An 11,053-nucleotide genomic window follows, 5' to 3' on the forward strand; every position below is an offset into this window, starting at 1 on the left:
AGGCTGTTGCGGTCCATTGGGGCAGTTGGAGCCTGGTGGGTCTGGGGCCTGGGACTGAGCCTCAGACAGAGCAGGGGTCTGATTCTGACAGCACCCGGACTGGCTTTCCATCCATGCGTGGCAATAGACTCTTTAGGAGTCACTCCTGATTTACCCCAGTGTAGACGAAATCAGAACCTGGACTTGGGTGTCCTGGGAAATTGAAACTGAGCTCTCACCTTCCTGAAACCCAAAGGTCTCCAGTGCCAGCAGTAGGAGCCACGCTCCCCTCCATCTCTTCCTCATGGCGCCAGCCCCGCATGGGGAGCAGAGGGAGCTGGTCAACAACCTGGCAAGCAAGGAGCAAGGGTCTGTACACTGGGAACCCCCTTAGCGCAGCAGATCTGGCCCCCTCTGGTTTTGCCGGGGGGTCTCCTGGGAGCTCTCTCTGCCTTTCATTTACTGGTGATCCTGTGTGAAGTGCTTCGAGAGCTCCTGAGGCATAGATCCCAAGGCCAGAAGGGACCGTTGTGGTCATCTGGTCTGGCCTCCTGGCTAACGCAGGCCAGAGAACATCGTCATAATAACTCCCAGAGCAGAGCCTTGAGAGACACATCCAGTCCTGACTGAAAACTTGTCAGCGATGGAGAAGCCACCACGACCCTGGGTAAGCTGTTCCAGTGATCAACCCCCCTCGCTGTTAAAAAACAACAACGCCTTCTTGCCAGTCTGCATTTGTCTAGCTTCAGCTTCCAGCCCCTGGATCGTGTTAGACCTTGGGCTGCTAGATAGACGAGCCAAGAGCAAACTCCACTAGAAACAGATCTGATTGATCCTCATTCCCCACTTACATTTTGAGAACTATCACGGAACCTGGGGTTCCTCCATTTAATGTGTGCCATGTTAATTAGGATGAAAAGCACTAGATAAGAGCTAGGGAGTCATTACTGATTGTTATTGTTTAATTGACTAACTTCATTGCCTTCTAAGAAGAGATAACTGGCTCTGTGGATGAGGGGAAAGCAGTGGATGTGTTATTCCTTGACTTTAGCAAAGCTAAAGAATTCCACTGTATTCTTGCCCCAAGTTAAAGAAGTATGGGCTGGATGAATGGACTGTAAGGTGGATAGAAAGCTGGCTAGATCGTCGGGCTCAACGGATAGTGATCAATGGCTCCATGTCTAGTTAGCAGGTGGTTAGTTAGCCTCATCTGGAGTACTGTGTCCAGTTTTGAGCCCCACACTACAAGAAGGATGTGGAAAAATTGGAAAGAGTCCAATGGAGGGCAACAAAAATGATTAGGGGCCTGGAGTACATGACGTATGAGGAGAGGCTGCGGGAACTGGGATTGTTTAGTCTGCAGAAGAGAAGAATGAGGGGGGATTTGATAGCAGCCTTCAACTACCTGAAGGGGGGTTCCAAAGAGGATGGATCCTAGACTGTTCTCAGTGGTACCAGATGACCAAACAAGGAATAATGGTCTCAAGTTGCAGTGGGGGAGGTCTAGGTTGGATATTAGGAAACACTATTTCACTAGGAGGGTGGTGAAGCACTGGAATGGGTTACCTAGGGAGGTAAGGACTGGGAATGGCTGAGCCATTACAAACATTGAATCTATCTCCCCTTGTAAGTATTCTCACACTTCTTATCAAACTGTCTGTACTGGGCTAGCTTGATTATCACTTCAAAAGTTTTTTTCTCTTACTTAATTGGCCTCTCAGAGTTGGTAAGACAATTCCCACCTGTTCATGCTCTCTGTATGTGTGTATATATATCTCCTCAATATATGTTTCACTCTATATGCATCCGAAGAAGTGGGCTGTAGTCCACGAAAACTTATGCTCTAATAAATTTGTTAGTCTCTAAGGTGCTACAAGTACTCCTGTTCTTTTTAGGGAGGTGGTGGAATCTCCATCCTTAGAGGTTTTTAAGGCCCGGCTTGACAAAGCCCTGTCTGGGATGATTTAGTTGGGGATTGGTCCTGCTTTGAGCAGGGGATTGGACTAGATAACTCCTGAGGTCCCTTCCAACCCTGATATTCTATGATTCTATGAATTGCAGGGTTTAACCCAGATAGTTTTGCTCCTAACTGCTCCTCAGGCATTTGAGTTAAATAGGTACTAATGAAATAAACAAATCAGTATCAGGGGGTAGCCATGTTAGTCTGTATCCCAAAAACAAGAAGTCTGGTGGCACCTTAAAGACTAACAAATCTGTTAGTTGTTGTTGTTTTTAAACAAATCAATGTTTTCCCCTCTCGGTTCATCAGCATCTCTGGGGGCACAAGCTTCTTGGTCATCCATAGTCTTCTCATGGGAAGGTGGGGAAGAAAATACCGGAGGAGACAAAAGGTCCTAAAACTGCCACGAACAACTAAAGGAAATGAATAAAAATCAAGGCCACAAACTACACCCCAGGCAGAGATTTGACCCCACAAAAAGGGGAAGGGCTGGAGCACCATGAAATCTGCTTGGGCCATGCTACTGCCATGGGTTTAATGTGGGAGGTGCCCAGAGTCCACAGTGACGGGTGGCAGGCTAAAGTTCTAAGACAGAGGTGAGATCTAAATGTCGAAAGCAAAAAAATAGTAAATAAAAGCGCAGAACAAGACCCAAAAAAACCGAGAAATGGGGGAGTCTGACGGGAAACCAGTGATGTGGTGACGAAATGGAGCTCCGACTTGCACTTCTGCAAGGCCTCAATTTGCGCTCACGCACAGACTGCACATAGGAAAGGCCGGACTGGATCAGCACCAAGGTCCATCTAGCCTGAGCCCACCCCAACAGTGCCTGGCACCTGCTGTTCCAGAACCCCGCAGGGAGGGGATCATCGGCCCATAGGGAAGGTCCTTCCTGACCCTAATTGGCTCCAGCCCGGAAGCTGGAAGGTTGTAATGGGCACAATGCCCATTGGGGGCACTCCGCTTGAAACCGGCTGCCAACTAGACATGGAGCTATTGATCATTACCCGTTGAGCCCGACGATCCAGCCAGCTTTCTATCCACCTTACAGTCCATTCATCCAGCCCATACTTCTTTAACTTGCCGGCAAGAATACTGTGGGAGACCGTATCAAAAGCTTTGCTAAAGTTAAGGAATAACACATCCATTGCTTTCCCCTCATCCACAGAGCCAGTTATCTCCTCATAGAAGGCAATTAGGTTAGTCAGGCACGACTTCCCCTTTGTGAATCCATGCTGACTGTTCCTGATCACTTTCCTCTCCTCTAAATGTTTCATAATTGATTCCTTGAGGACCTGCTCCATGATTTTTCCAGGGACTGAGGTGAGGCTGACTGGCCTGTAGTTCCCCGGATCCTCCTTCTTCCCTTTTTTAAAGATGGGCACTCCATTAGCCTTTTTCCAGTCATCCGGGACCTCCCCCGATCGCCATGAGTTTTCAAAAATAATGGCTAATGGCTCTGCAATCTCACCCGCCAACTCCTTTAGCACCCTCGGATGCAGCGCATCCGGCCCCATGGACTTGTGCACGTCCAGTTTTTCTAAATAGTCCTGAATCACTTCTTTCTCCACAGAGGGCTGGTCACCTTCTCCCCATATTGTGCTGCCCAGGGATCCAGGGATAGAACCCAGTAATTCTGACTCACAGGCTGCTGCACCTCTAACTCCAGCTCCCCTCCCAGAGCTGGGAATAGACCCCAGGAGACCTGACTTACAGCCCCGCCCCCGCGCTCTAACCACTAGTCCTAACGCCCAGAGCTGGGCATGGAACCCAGGAATCCTGATTCCCAGCAGCCCCACCCCCAACCACTAGACACCACTTCCCTTCTCATGCCAGGGGCAAAACCCTCGCATCTTGGCTCCCAGCCACCGCTCCTCTAACCACGAGCCCAAACTCCCCTCCCGGAACTGGGAATTTAATCCAGGAGTCCTGATTCTTGGACTCAGTAGAGCTTGTGCCAAACAGCTCTTTGTGCTGCTTCTCCCTTGCTACCCTCCTCTGCACACACTCCATAGCACAAACCAAACACATGAACACCCAGAGAGATCTTCCGCGGACTACCCTTTGAGACACCCCTTCCATTGCAGCCCTCCCTGTCCGGGGCGGTGTGGGGGGAGGAAATGCAGAGTCCCCCCGCCCCCCACATACACATCTGGATCTGGGAACAGCTGGGCCCCATCACCTTAACCCAATAACCTCCCCCGTCCATCCCCATCCTTACCCCTCAGCCAACATTGTCCCATAACCCCCTCCACAAGGTACTTTGCAACCCCAGTCACATACTTGGCTTAAAGTTGGAGTCTGCGGCCGAGTTTCACTGGTAGAAGGAAAGAGGAACAGAGAAACAGACGGGAAAGGAAGCGGTGGCAAAATCAGACCACATGCCAGGGGCTCACATGGTCCCGGCCGCCTGTCTCTGGGGCCCGGTGGCCACCCAGCCCTTGCCATCCATTGGGGAGCGGGAATGTGGACAAAGCGGCCGGCAGTGAGTGAACAGGAAAGAGGCTGTGCTGAAGCAGGAAGCGCTCGGTTGTATACTCGCTGAGCGAGCTGTACAGGACATGCGTGCGGACACACACACACACACACACACACACAGCTGCCGAGGCACCGGAACAAGCCCCCAGGCAGAGTTTCTGAAAGTTTGCAGCATCGCCTGGGTGGCTCTTCGGGGCGCCCGTCCCGCAGAGCTAGCGCCGGAAGGCGGGTGGGCGGTGTGTTTAGTGTCTGTGCTAAACAGGGGGCGCAGGCAAGGAGGAGAAGCCAATCACCGCACACCGCACAGCAGAGCTGGGGATCCCCCAGTCTGTTGCTTTACCCATGTGCCGAGCGGAGCTCAGACGAGAACCCAGAAATCCTGACTTCCGGTCACCCCAGGAGTGTCGTCGAGAGCAAATTGGGGTAGACAGAGCTGACCCACTACGGATCTGGGGCTCAGGGAGTTTAGTTTACCCACTTCTTTTTTTTTTTTTACCACTAGACCATCGAGTCAGCCCTGCTCTAACCACTAGACCTCACTCCTCTCCCAGCAATAGGCATAAAACCCAGGAGTCCCGTTTTTCAGTTCCCTGCCGCTGCTCTAACCACTAGTTCACATTCCCCTCTCATGCCAGGAACAGAGTCCATGAGTCCCGCTTCCCGTCCCCTCTTAATCCAACCACTAGAGCACACTCCTCTCCCAGTGCCGGAGACAAAACCCAGGCGCCCGGACCCACGAGTCCCCTGCTCTAAGCACTAGCCCGGGGTGGCCAACCGGTGGCTCCGGAGCCACATGCGGCTCTTCAGAAGTTAATATGCGGCTCCTTGTCTAGGCACCGACTCCGGGGCTGGCAGTACAGGCGCCAACTTTCCAATGGGCTGGGGGGTGCTCACTGCTCAACCCCTGGCTCTGCCATGGGCCCTGCCCCCACTCCACCCCTTCCTGCCCCCTCCCCTGACCCTGCCGTGCCCTCGCTCCACCCCCAGCCTCCTACACGCCAGGAAACAGCTGATGGGGAGGGAAGGGGAGGCGCTGAGCAGTGGGGCTGCCGGTGGGTGGGAGGAGCTGGGAGTGGGGGGGGGAGCTGATGGGGGGCTGCTGACGTATTATTGTGGCTCTTTGGCAATGTACATGGGTAAATTCTGTCTCCTCAGGCTCAGGTTGGCCCCCCCTGCATTAGCCCAGTCTCTCTCCCCCAGCAATAAGTAGAACGGTTCACTCCCGAACTCGGTTCCTGAGCCAAACACTAAGCAACAGTATTTGTCCAGTGCCACACAACGTACTGACGTGCATCTAACAATATCCCGCATTACGGAGAGGCCAATGCAAGGAGACATGTGAAAGCAAAGAAGGAACGTCAGGACGCCTAGGTTCTGTTCCCAGTTCTGACGGGGAGGGGAGTGGAGTGGAGTGGTTAGAGCGGGGACAGGCTGGGAGTCAGGACTCCTGGGTTCTATTCCCAGTTCTGACAGGGAGTGGGGTGGAGTGGTTAGACCAGGGGGTTGGGCACTAGGATTCCTGGGTTCTATTCCCAGTTCTGACGGGGAGTGGGGTAGAGTGGTTAGACCAGGGGGTTGGGCACCAGGACTCCTGGGTTCTCTCCCCAGCATGGGGAGGGGATTGGGGGCTAGTGGTTAGCACTAAGCTAACTGACTCCACCAGAGGCAGGGTGATGGTTGATCAGCCCCACAGATTTGAAGGCTGACTATCTAGCCTGCAGCCCACCAGCCACGGGGCGCTGCCCTGCCCTGCCCCTGGAGCTGTCTCTACTCCTCTTGAAAAGCCCTTTGCTAAAGTGAAAACCTCTTTTCTCTGAGCCCGGCCATGGAGCACCTGGGTTGTGGGGGATTTAGGGAGCGTATAGTGCCTAGGCACTGCTGTCATGGACCAGGACCCCGCTCTGCTAGGGGCTGGACAAACAGAGGACACACACAGGGTTTTGAGAGCGTCCCTTGCGAGTGGTGTTTACCAAGCTTGCCCAACCCTCGCTGTTATGCATTGATCGCCAAGGCCGGACTGGAAGCGGGAAGTAAGAGGAGAATCATTCCTGGAATTCGCCATAAAACAGAAGCCCACAGGGAAGAGAGCTAGAAGCTGACGGGAATTCTCAGCCCAGGGGCTTCCCCAGGAAGGACTACGGGGCACAGCTGGGGCACCAGCTACTCCACGCCCGGCCTCTCCCACTGCAGGAACAGAGCAAGAGAGCTGGGTGCATGGAGAGCTCTCAGGTGCTCCAGTCCCCGCAGGGGGTGTTACAGGGAGCAGGGCAGATGTGCCGGCGGTGGGAGGGTCGCTCACAGCCATTGCAGTCCTGGCTTCTCCCAACAGGGGGTGAGATAGGGAACGGGGCAGATGTGCCGGCTGGAGGAGAGCTCCTGGCTACTCCTGCCCCAGCAGGAGGCACTCTGGGGAAGGTCCAGCCCCTGCTAAGTCACTCCGATTTTCCAGTGCGTCCCCCTGATCCCAGAGTCCCTCTCACACTGTTCGTTTCTTTTGATCTTTTATTTAACCCTGAATACAAGCACAAGAAGAGGCAAGGTGGGGGTGACACCACAACTGGAAGGGGAAGGGTGGGGCGAGATTCGTCATCTGGTTCCTTCTTCGTGTCCATATCGAAACTCGGCCTCCAATCTCCATACGCCCCAGGACCTTGGAGTCCCCCACTGCCCCCTCCCAGGGGGCCACCCCCAGCATTACATTACCCCTCTCTGAAGTCACATACATTTCCATGGCCCATTCCCTGCAGTCCTCACTCGGGCAGAGCTCCCAGTGGGCTGAGCAACTGCAGAGCTCTTAACGGCGGGTTTCTACTTGCAGCCGCGATCCCAGGGCCAGATCCTCCGCTGGTGCCAATCAGAGCTGCCCTGTTGCGAGCTGAAGGCCCAGTACCAGCATGCGGTGCCCTGTGCCGAACCCTGCCCCGCCCCCCCTCGTCCCAACCCCCTGCCTCTAGCACAGGGAGCTGATCTCACTTTTGCTGCACCCCCACTTGCAGCACGAGGTGCTCAGCCCCGCCATGACGTCCCGGACGGCGCGCTCCAGAGGCCAGCTCTCCTCGACGAGGCCGCGGCCCGGTTTGCCTCTCCATCTCTCGTGGTAGTCGGAGGAGAGGTCTTGGTGGGACAGCGTCCCGGGCAGGCGGCTGGCATCCCACTCGCTGGAGGCGGCTTCTGCGGAGTCTTCCCCTGCAGGGGGGCTGCTCAGGATATCGAGATCACCTGCAGTGAGGAGGAGACAGGGAAGGGGTTAATGCATAGAGAACGGAAGAGGAAGACCCGGGGACCTGGCTCCAAAAGGCCACAACTTCCTGTCAACAGCAAGACTAGAACTCAGTTCCTCCTGCTCCCAAGCACTGACCTCTCCGCTTGAGTTGAGTTGAAGGGAAAATCTCCTTCTTGCTGTTAGCAGTATAGGGCCTATGACACACAGACAAGCTGTTCTGATTCCAGCCAGCAGAGGTGGCCACACAGTGCTCCCCTCTGAAGTTATCCTGGTCTCTCTGTCTTCTCATTCTGACATGTAAGTTTCTTTCCTAAAGACCCAACGGACCCTGCCAATAGGTCACTCCCTAAACAGTATTGTTGGGGACGCAAAAGTAAAACCTAGGTGCCTTATCACGCCAAGCACGGCACAGACACCCCCTCCCCAAGATCGGCGCTTCCCATTACACCAGTCACTTCACAGACGCCCCCCTCCTGAGTGAGATTGGGGCCCCCCCCATCACAGTGACTGGACAGACACCCCTTTCTGAGTGAGATCGGGGCCCCCACCCCATCATGTGGGCATTGCCCCGACAACGCACCCTCCCCCCAAACAAAGTCAGTGTCTCCACTGCACCAGACCACCCCCCACCCCTGAGATCGGGGGCCCCCCCCATCACACCAAATGCCGCACAGAACCCTGGCTCCTCCCCAGCCAAGAGCAGGGTCCCCATTGTGCCAGGTGCTGCACGGACACAAGGGGAGAGACAGTCCCTGCCCTGAAGGTCTTGTTCTCTGAACAGATCAAAGCCTCATTCTACAGATGGGGAAACAGACGCGGTGAGGGGAAGGGACATGCCCAAGGTCCCCCTGCGGGGCTGGCGGCCGAGCCGGGGATAGAAGTCAGGGCTCAGGCTGGCACTTGCAGCGGGAACAACAGACAAGTCCCAGGTAACAAATCCATCACTAGCCCCTCGTCAGGACTAGACAGTGGCAGGCTGCAATCTCTAGGCACTCGCTGGCCTCAGCCCAGCTTCTTTCGAGGAGCAAACCGTGGGGATCAGCTCCAGCGCTGACGCTCGCTGTGGGTACACCGGGGCAGGGCCGACAGAGCCAATGCAGCGTGGTAACCCGTTCCTGGCCACGCGGGGTTCGTACGCCCCATCACAGATCCCCCCAGCTGGTGGGCGATGAGGCAGGCAGCGCTGGCAAATTTCCCAGGGGAAAAAATTGCCGTTGGCTTCTGACTTGTCATGGGAGCAAATCTGCTCTGGGAATAAACGTGGGACCCTAGATCTGCCCTTCTGGGCGACCCGGGCTCCTTGTGCTGCTCCTAAGAACTGAGCAGCGATCCACACCCCACCTTGGCGGTGCTGGGGGGGAACAGACACTCAGTCACGCCTGGACTGTACCCAAGCCGCAGCGCGCTTCACCAACATTGAATTAAGACTCACAATCCCCACCTCGGGGGAGGCAAGGTAGGGACACTGATCCCGGTTTTACAGATGGGGAAACTGAGGCACGGAGTAGGGGAGTGAACTGACAAAAAGTCATGCTGCACGTCAGTGGCAGAGCCAAGAACAGAACCCAGGAGTCCTGACTCCCAATTCCGCCCCCCCCCACTTCTCTCCCAGAGCCAGGAATAGAACCCAGGACTCCTGATTCTCAGCTCCCTCTCCCATTCCAACCAGCAGACCCCACTCCCCTTCAATTGGGTACCCAGCAGCCATGCACACCCCGCCCCAGCCCCCCTTCTCACCTGCCCGTCTCCAGCGGGAGCCCCCACAGGTGAAGATGACGGCCCGGATAAATTCCCTCCCGCACAGCTTGACGCCGTAGGGTGGGTTCCGGCCCTCAGCCCCCAGCCTCGGCTCCGAGAGCAGCATCCCAAAAGCCAACGCCAGGAGGAGCTTCTGCATGGCTGCTTGGGGCAGCGAGATAGACGCCAAGGCCACAGAAGAGCTCACAGCTGCCTCCTGATCCCCACGGCAGCACCCTTTATACCATCCCGCCCCCTCCCTGCCGAGGAGCCCCTCGGAGACACCGCACAAAGGGTGGCCTTTGGCCATCGGCTCTGGCGCTATCTCCCCAATGAGCTGGCCGAGTCGCTCGAGTGGCACACAGAGACCTTTCTGTGGGCGCGGGGGAGCAGGGGGCATCAGCCCCGGGTGCCAGGGAGCGAGACGCTGATAACCTTCTGCGGGTTATTGCCGTGCCGCCAGGGAGCGAGATGCTGATAACCTTTTGCTGGTTATCGCCGTGCCGCACGGCGGAGGGACAGACAGTGGCAGCGAGTCAGAGGCAGCCCCCACCAGCTCTCTGTGCGTGCACACACACACACACACACCCCTCAGTGCATGGATCATCCATTCACACCCCTCTGTCATCCCCTCACCCCCGCAGGTAACAAGGCCAGGGGTCAGAGCTGCCCATGCGGTGCTGCCGGGAAGGTTGGAAGCTCCGGAGGGCCCCGCTCCCTTGGACCGGATTCTCCCACCCCTTGTGAGGATCATTAGCCCCACTTCATCATGGGGGGAAACTGAGGCACAGAGGTCTGGGACTCTCCTGATCTGTCACAGCCCGTCAGCCGTAGAGCTGGGGACAGACCCAGGAGTCTTGTCTGTCTGCTTTGCCCTCTCCATCCCTGGAGGCGTTATGGGGACCTAGGCTTTGTGGATGGCAGACGGGCCATTCCCTATAGGGAAAGCTGGAAGAAAGCCGGTTGTGAGGTGCTCATAGCTACTCCAATCCCAGCCTCTGCAGCAGGGGGCACCATAGGCAGCGGTGCAGGAACACATGCAGCCAGAGGTTTCAGGGTAGCAGCCGTCTTAGTCTGTATCTGCATAAAGAACAGGAGGACTAGTGGCACCTTAGGGACCAACACATTTATTTGAGCATAAGCTTTCGTGGGCTACAGCGTCCAAAGAAGTGGGCTGTAGCCCACAAAAGCTTATGCTCAAATAAATGTGTTGGTCCCTAAGGTGCCACAAGTGCTCCTGTTCTTTATGCAGATACAGACTAAGACGGCTGCTACCCTGAAACCTCTGGCTGCATGTGTTCCTGCACCGCTGCCTATGGTGCCCCCTGCTGCAGAGGCTGGGATTGGAGTAGCTATGAGCACCTCACAACCGGCTTTCTTCCAGCTTTCCCTATAGGGAATGGCCCGTCTGCCATCCACAAAGCCTAGGTCCCCATAACGCCTCCAGGGATGGAGAGGGCAAAGCAGACAGACAAGACTCCTGGGTCTGTCCCCAGCTCTACGGCTGACGGGCTGTGACAGATCAGGAGAGTCCCAGACCTCTGTGCCTCAGTTTCCCCCCATGATGAAGTGGGGCTAATGATCCTCACAAGGGGTGGGAGAATCCGGTCCAAGGGAGCGGGGCCCTCCGGAGCTTCCAACCTTCCCGGCAGCACCGCATGGGCAGCTCTGACCCC

At 55.9% G+C, this 11,053-nt stretch overlaps 2 protein-coding genes across 2 annotated transcripts in view; both read right to left on the reverse strand.

Annotated features, from left to right (window-relative positions):
* IL27RA (interleukin 27 receptor subunit alpha) overlaps nucleotides 1-4,352 on the reverse strand; it is a gene marked incomplete in the record, with an annotated part of 16,801 nt that extends 12,449 nt beyond the window's left edge. Inside the window, 2 exon segments of the mRNA XM_034792892.1 lie at nucleotides 219-328; nucleotides 4,223-4,352. Of these exon segments, the coding sequence (XP_034648783.1) occupies nucleotides 219-285 (67 nt within the window).
* A 2,559-nt stretch (nucleotides 4,353-6,911) lies between these two features.
* On the reverse strand, nucleotides 6,912-9,889 carry RLN3 (relaxin 3). The gene is made up of 2 exons (XM_034791703.1): nucleotides 9,378-9,889; nucleotides 6,912-7,636 (listed from the first exon to the last, which is right to left on the reverse strand). The coding sequence occupies exons 1-2, from the start codon at nucleotides 9,775-9,777 to the stop codon at nucleotides 7,368-7,370; spliced, it is 669 nt and encodes a 222-aa protein (XP_034647594.1). The 5' UTR covers nucleotides 9,778-9,889; the 3' UTR covers nucleotides 6,912-7,367.
* Nucleotides 9,890-11,053: the final 1,164 nt, after the last annotated feature.

Source organism: Trachemys scripta, chromosome 16, assembly GCF_013100865.1.
Source record: "Trachemys scripta elegans isolate TJP31775 chromosome 16, CAS_Tse_1.0, whole genome shotgun sequence".
NCBI classification, from domain to species: Eukaryota; Metazoa; Chordata; order Testudines; family Emydidae; genus Trachemys; species Trachemys scripta.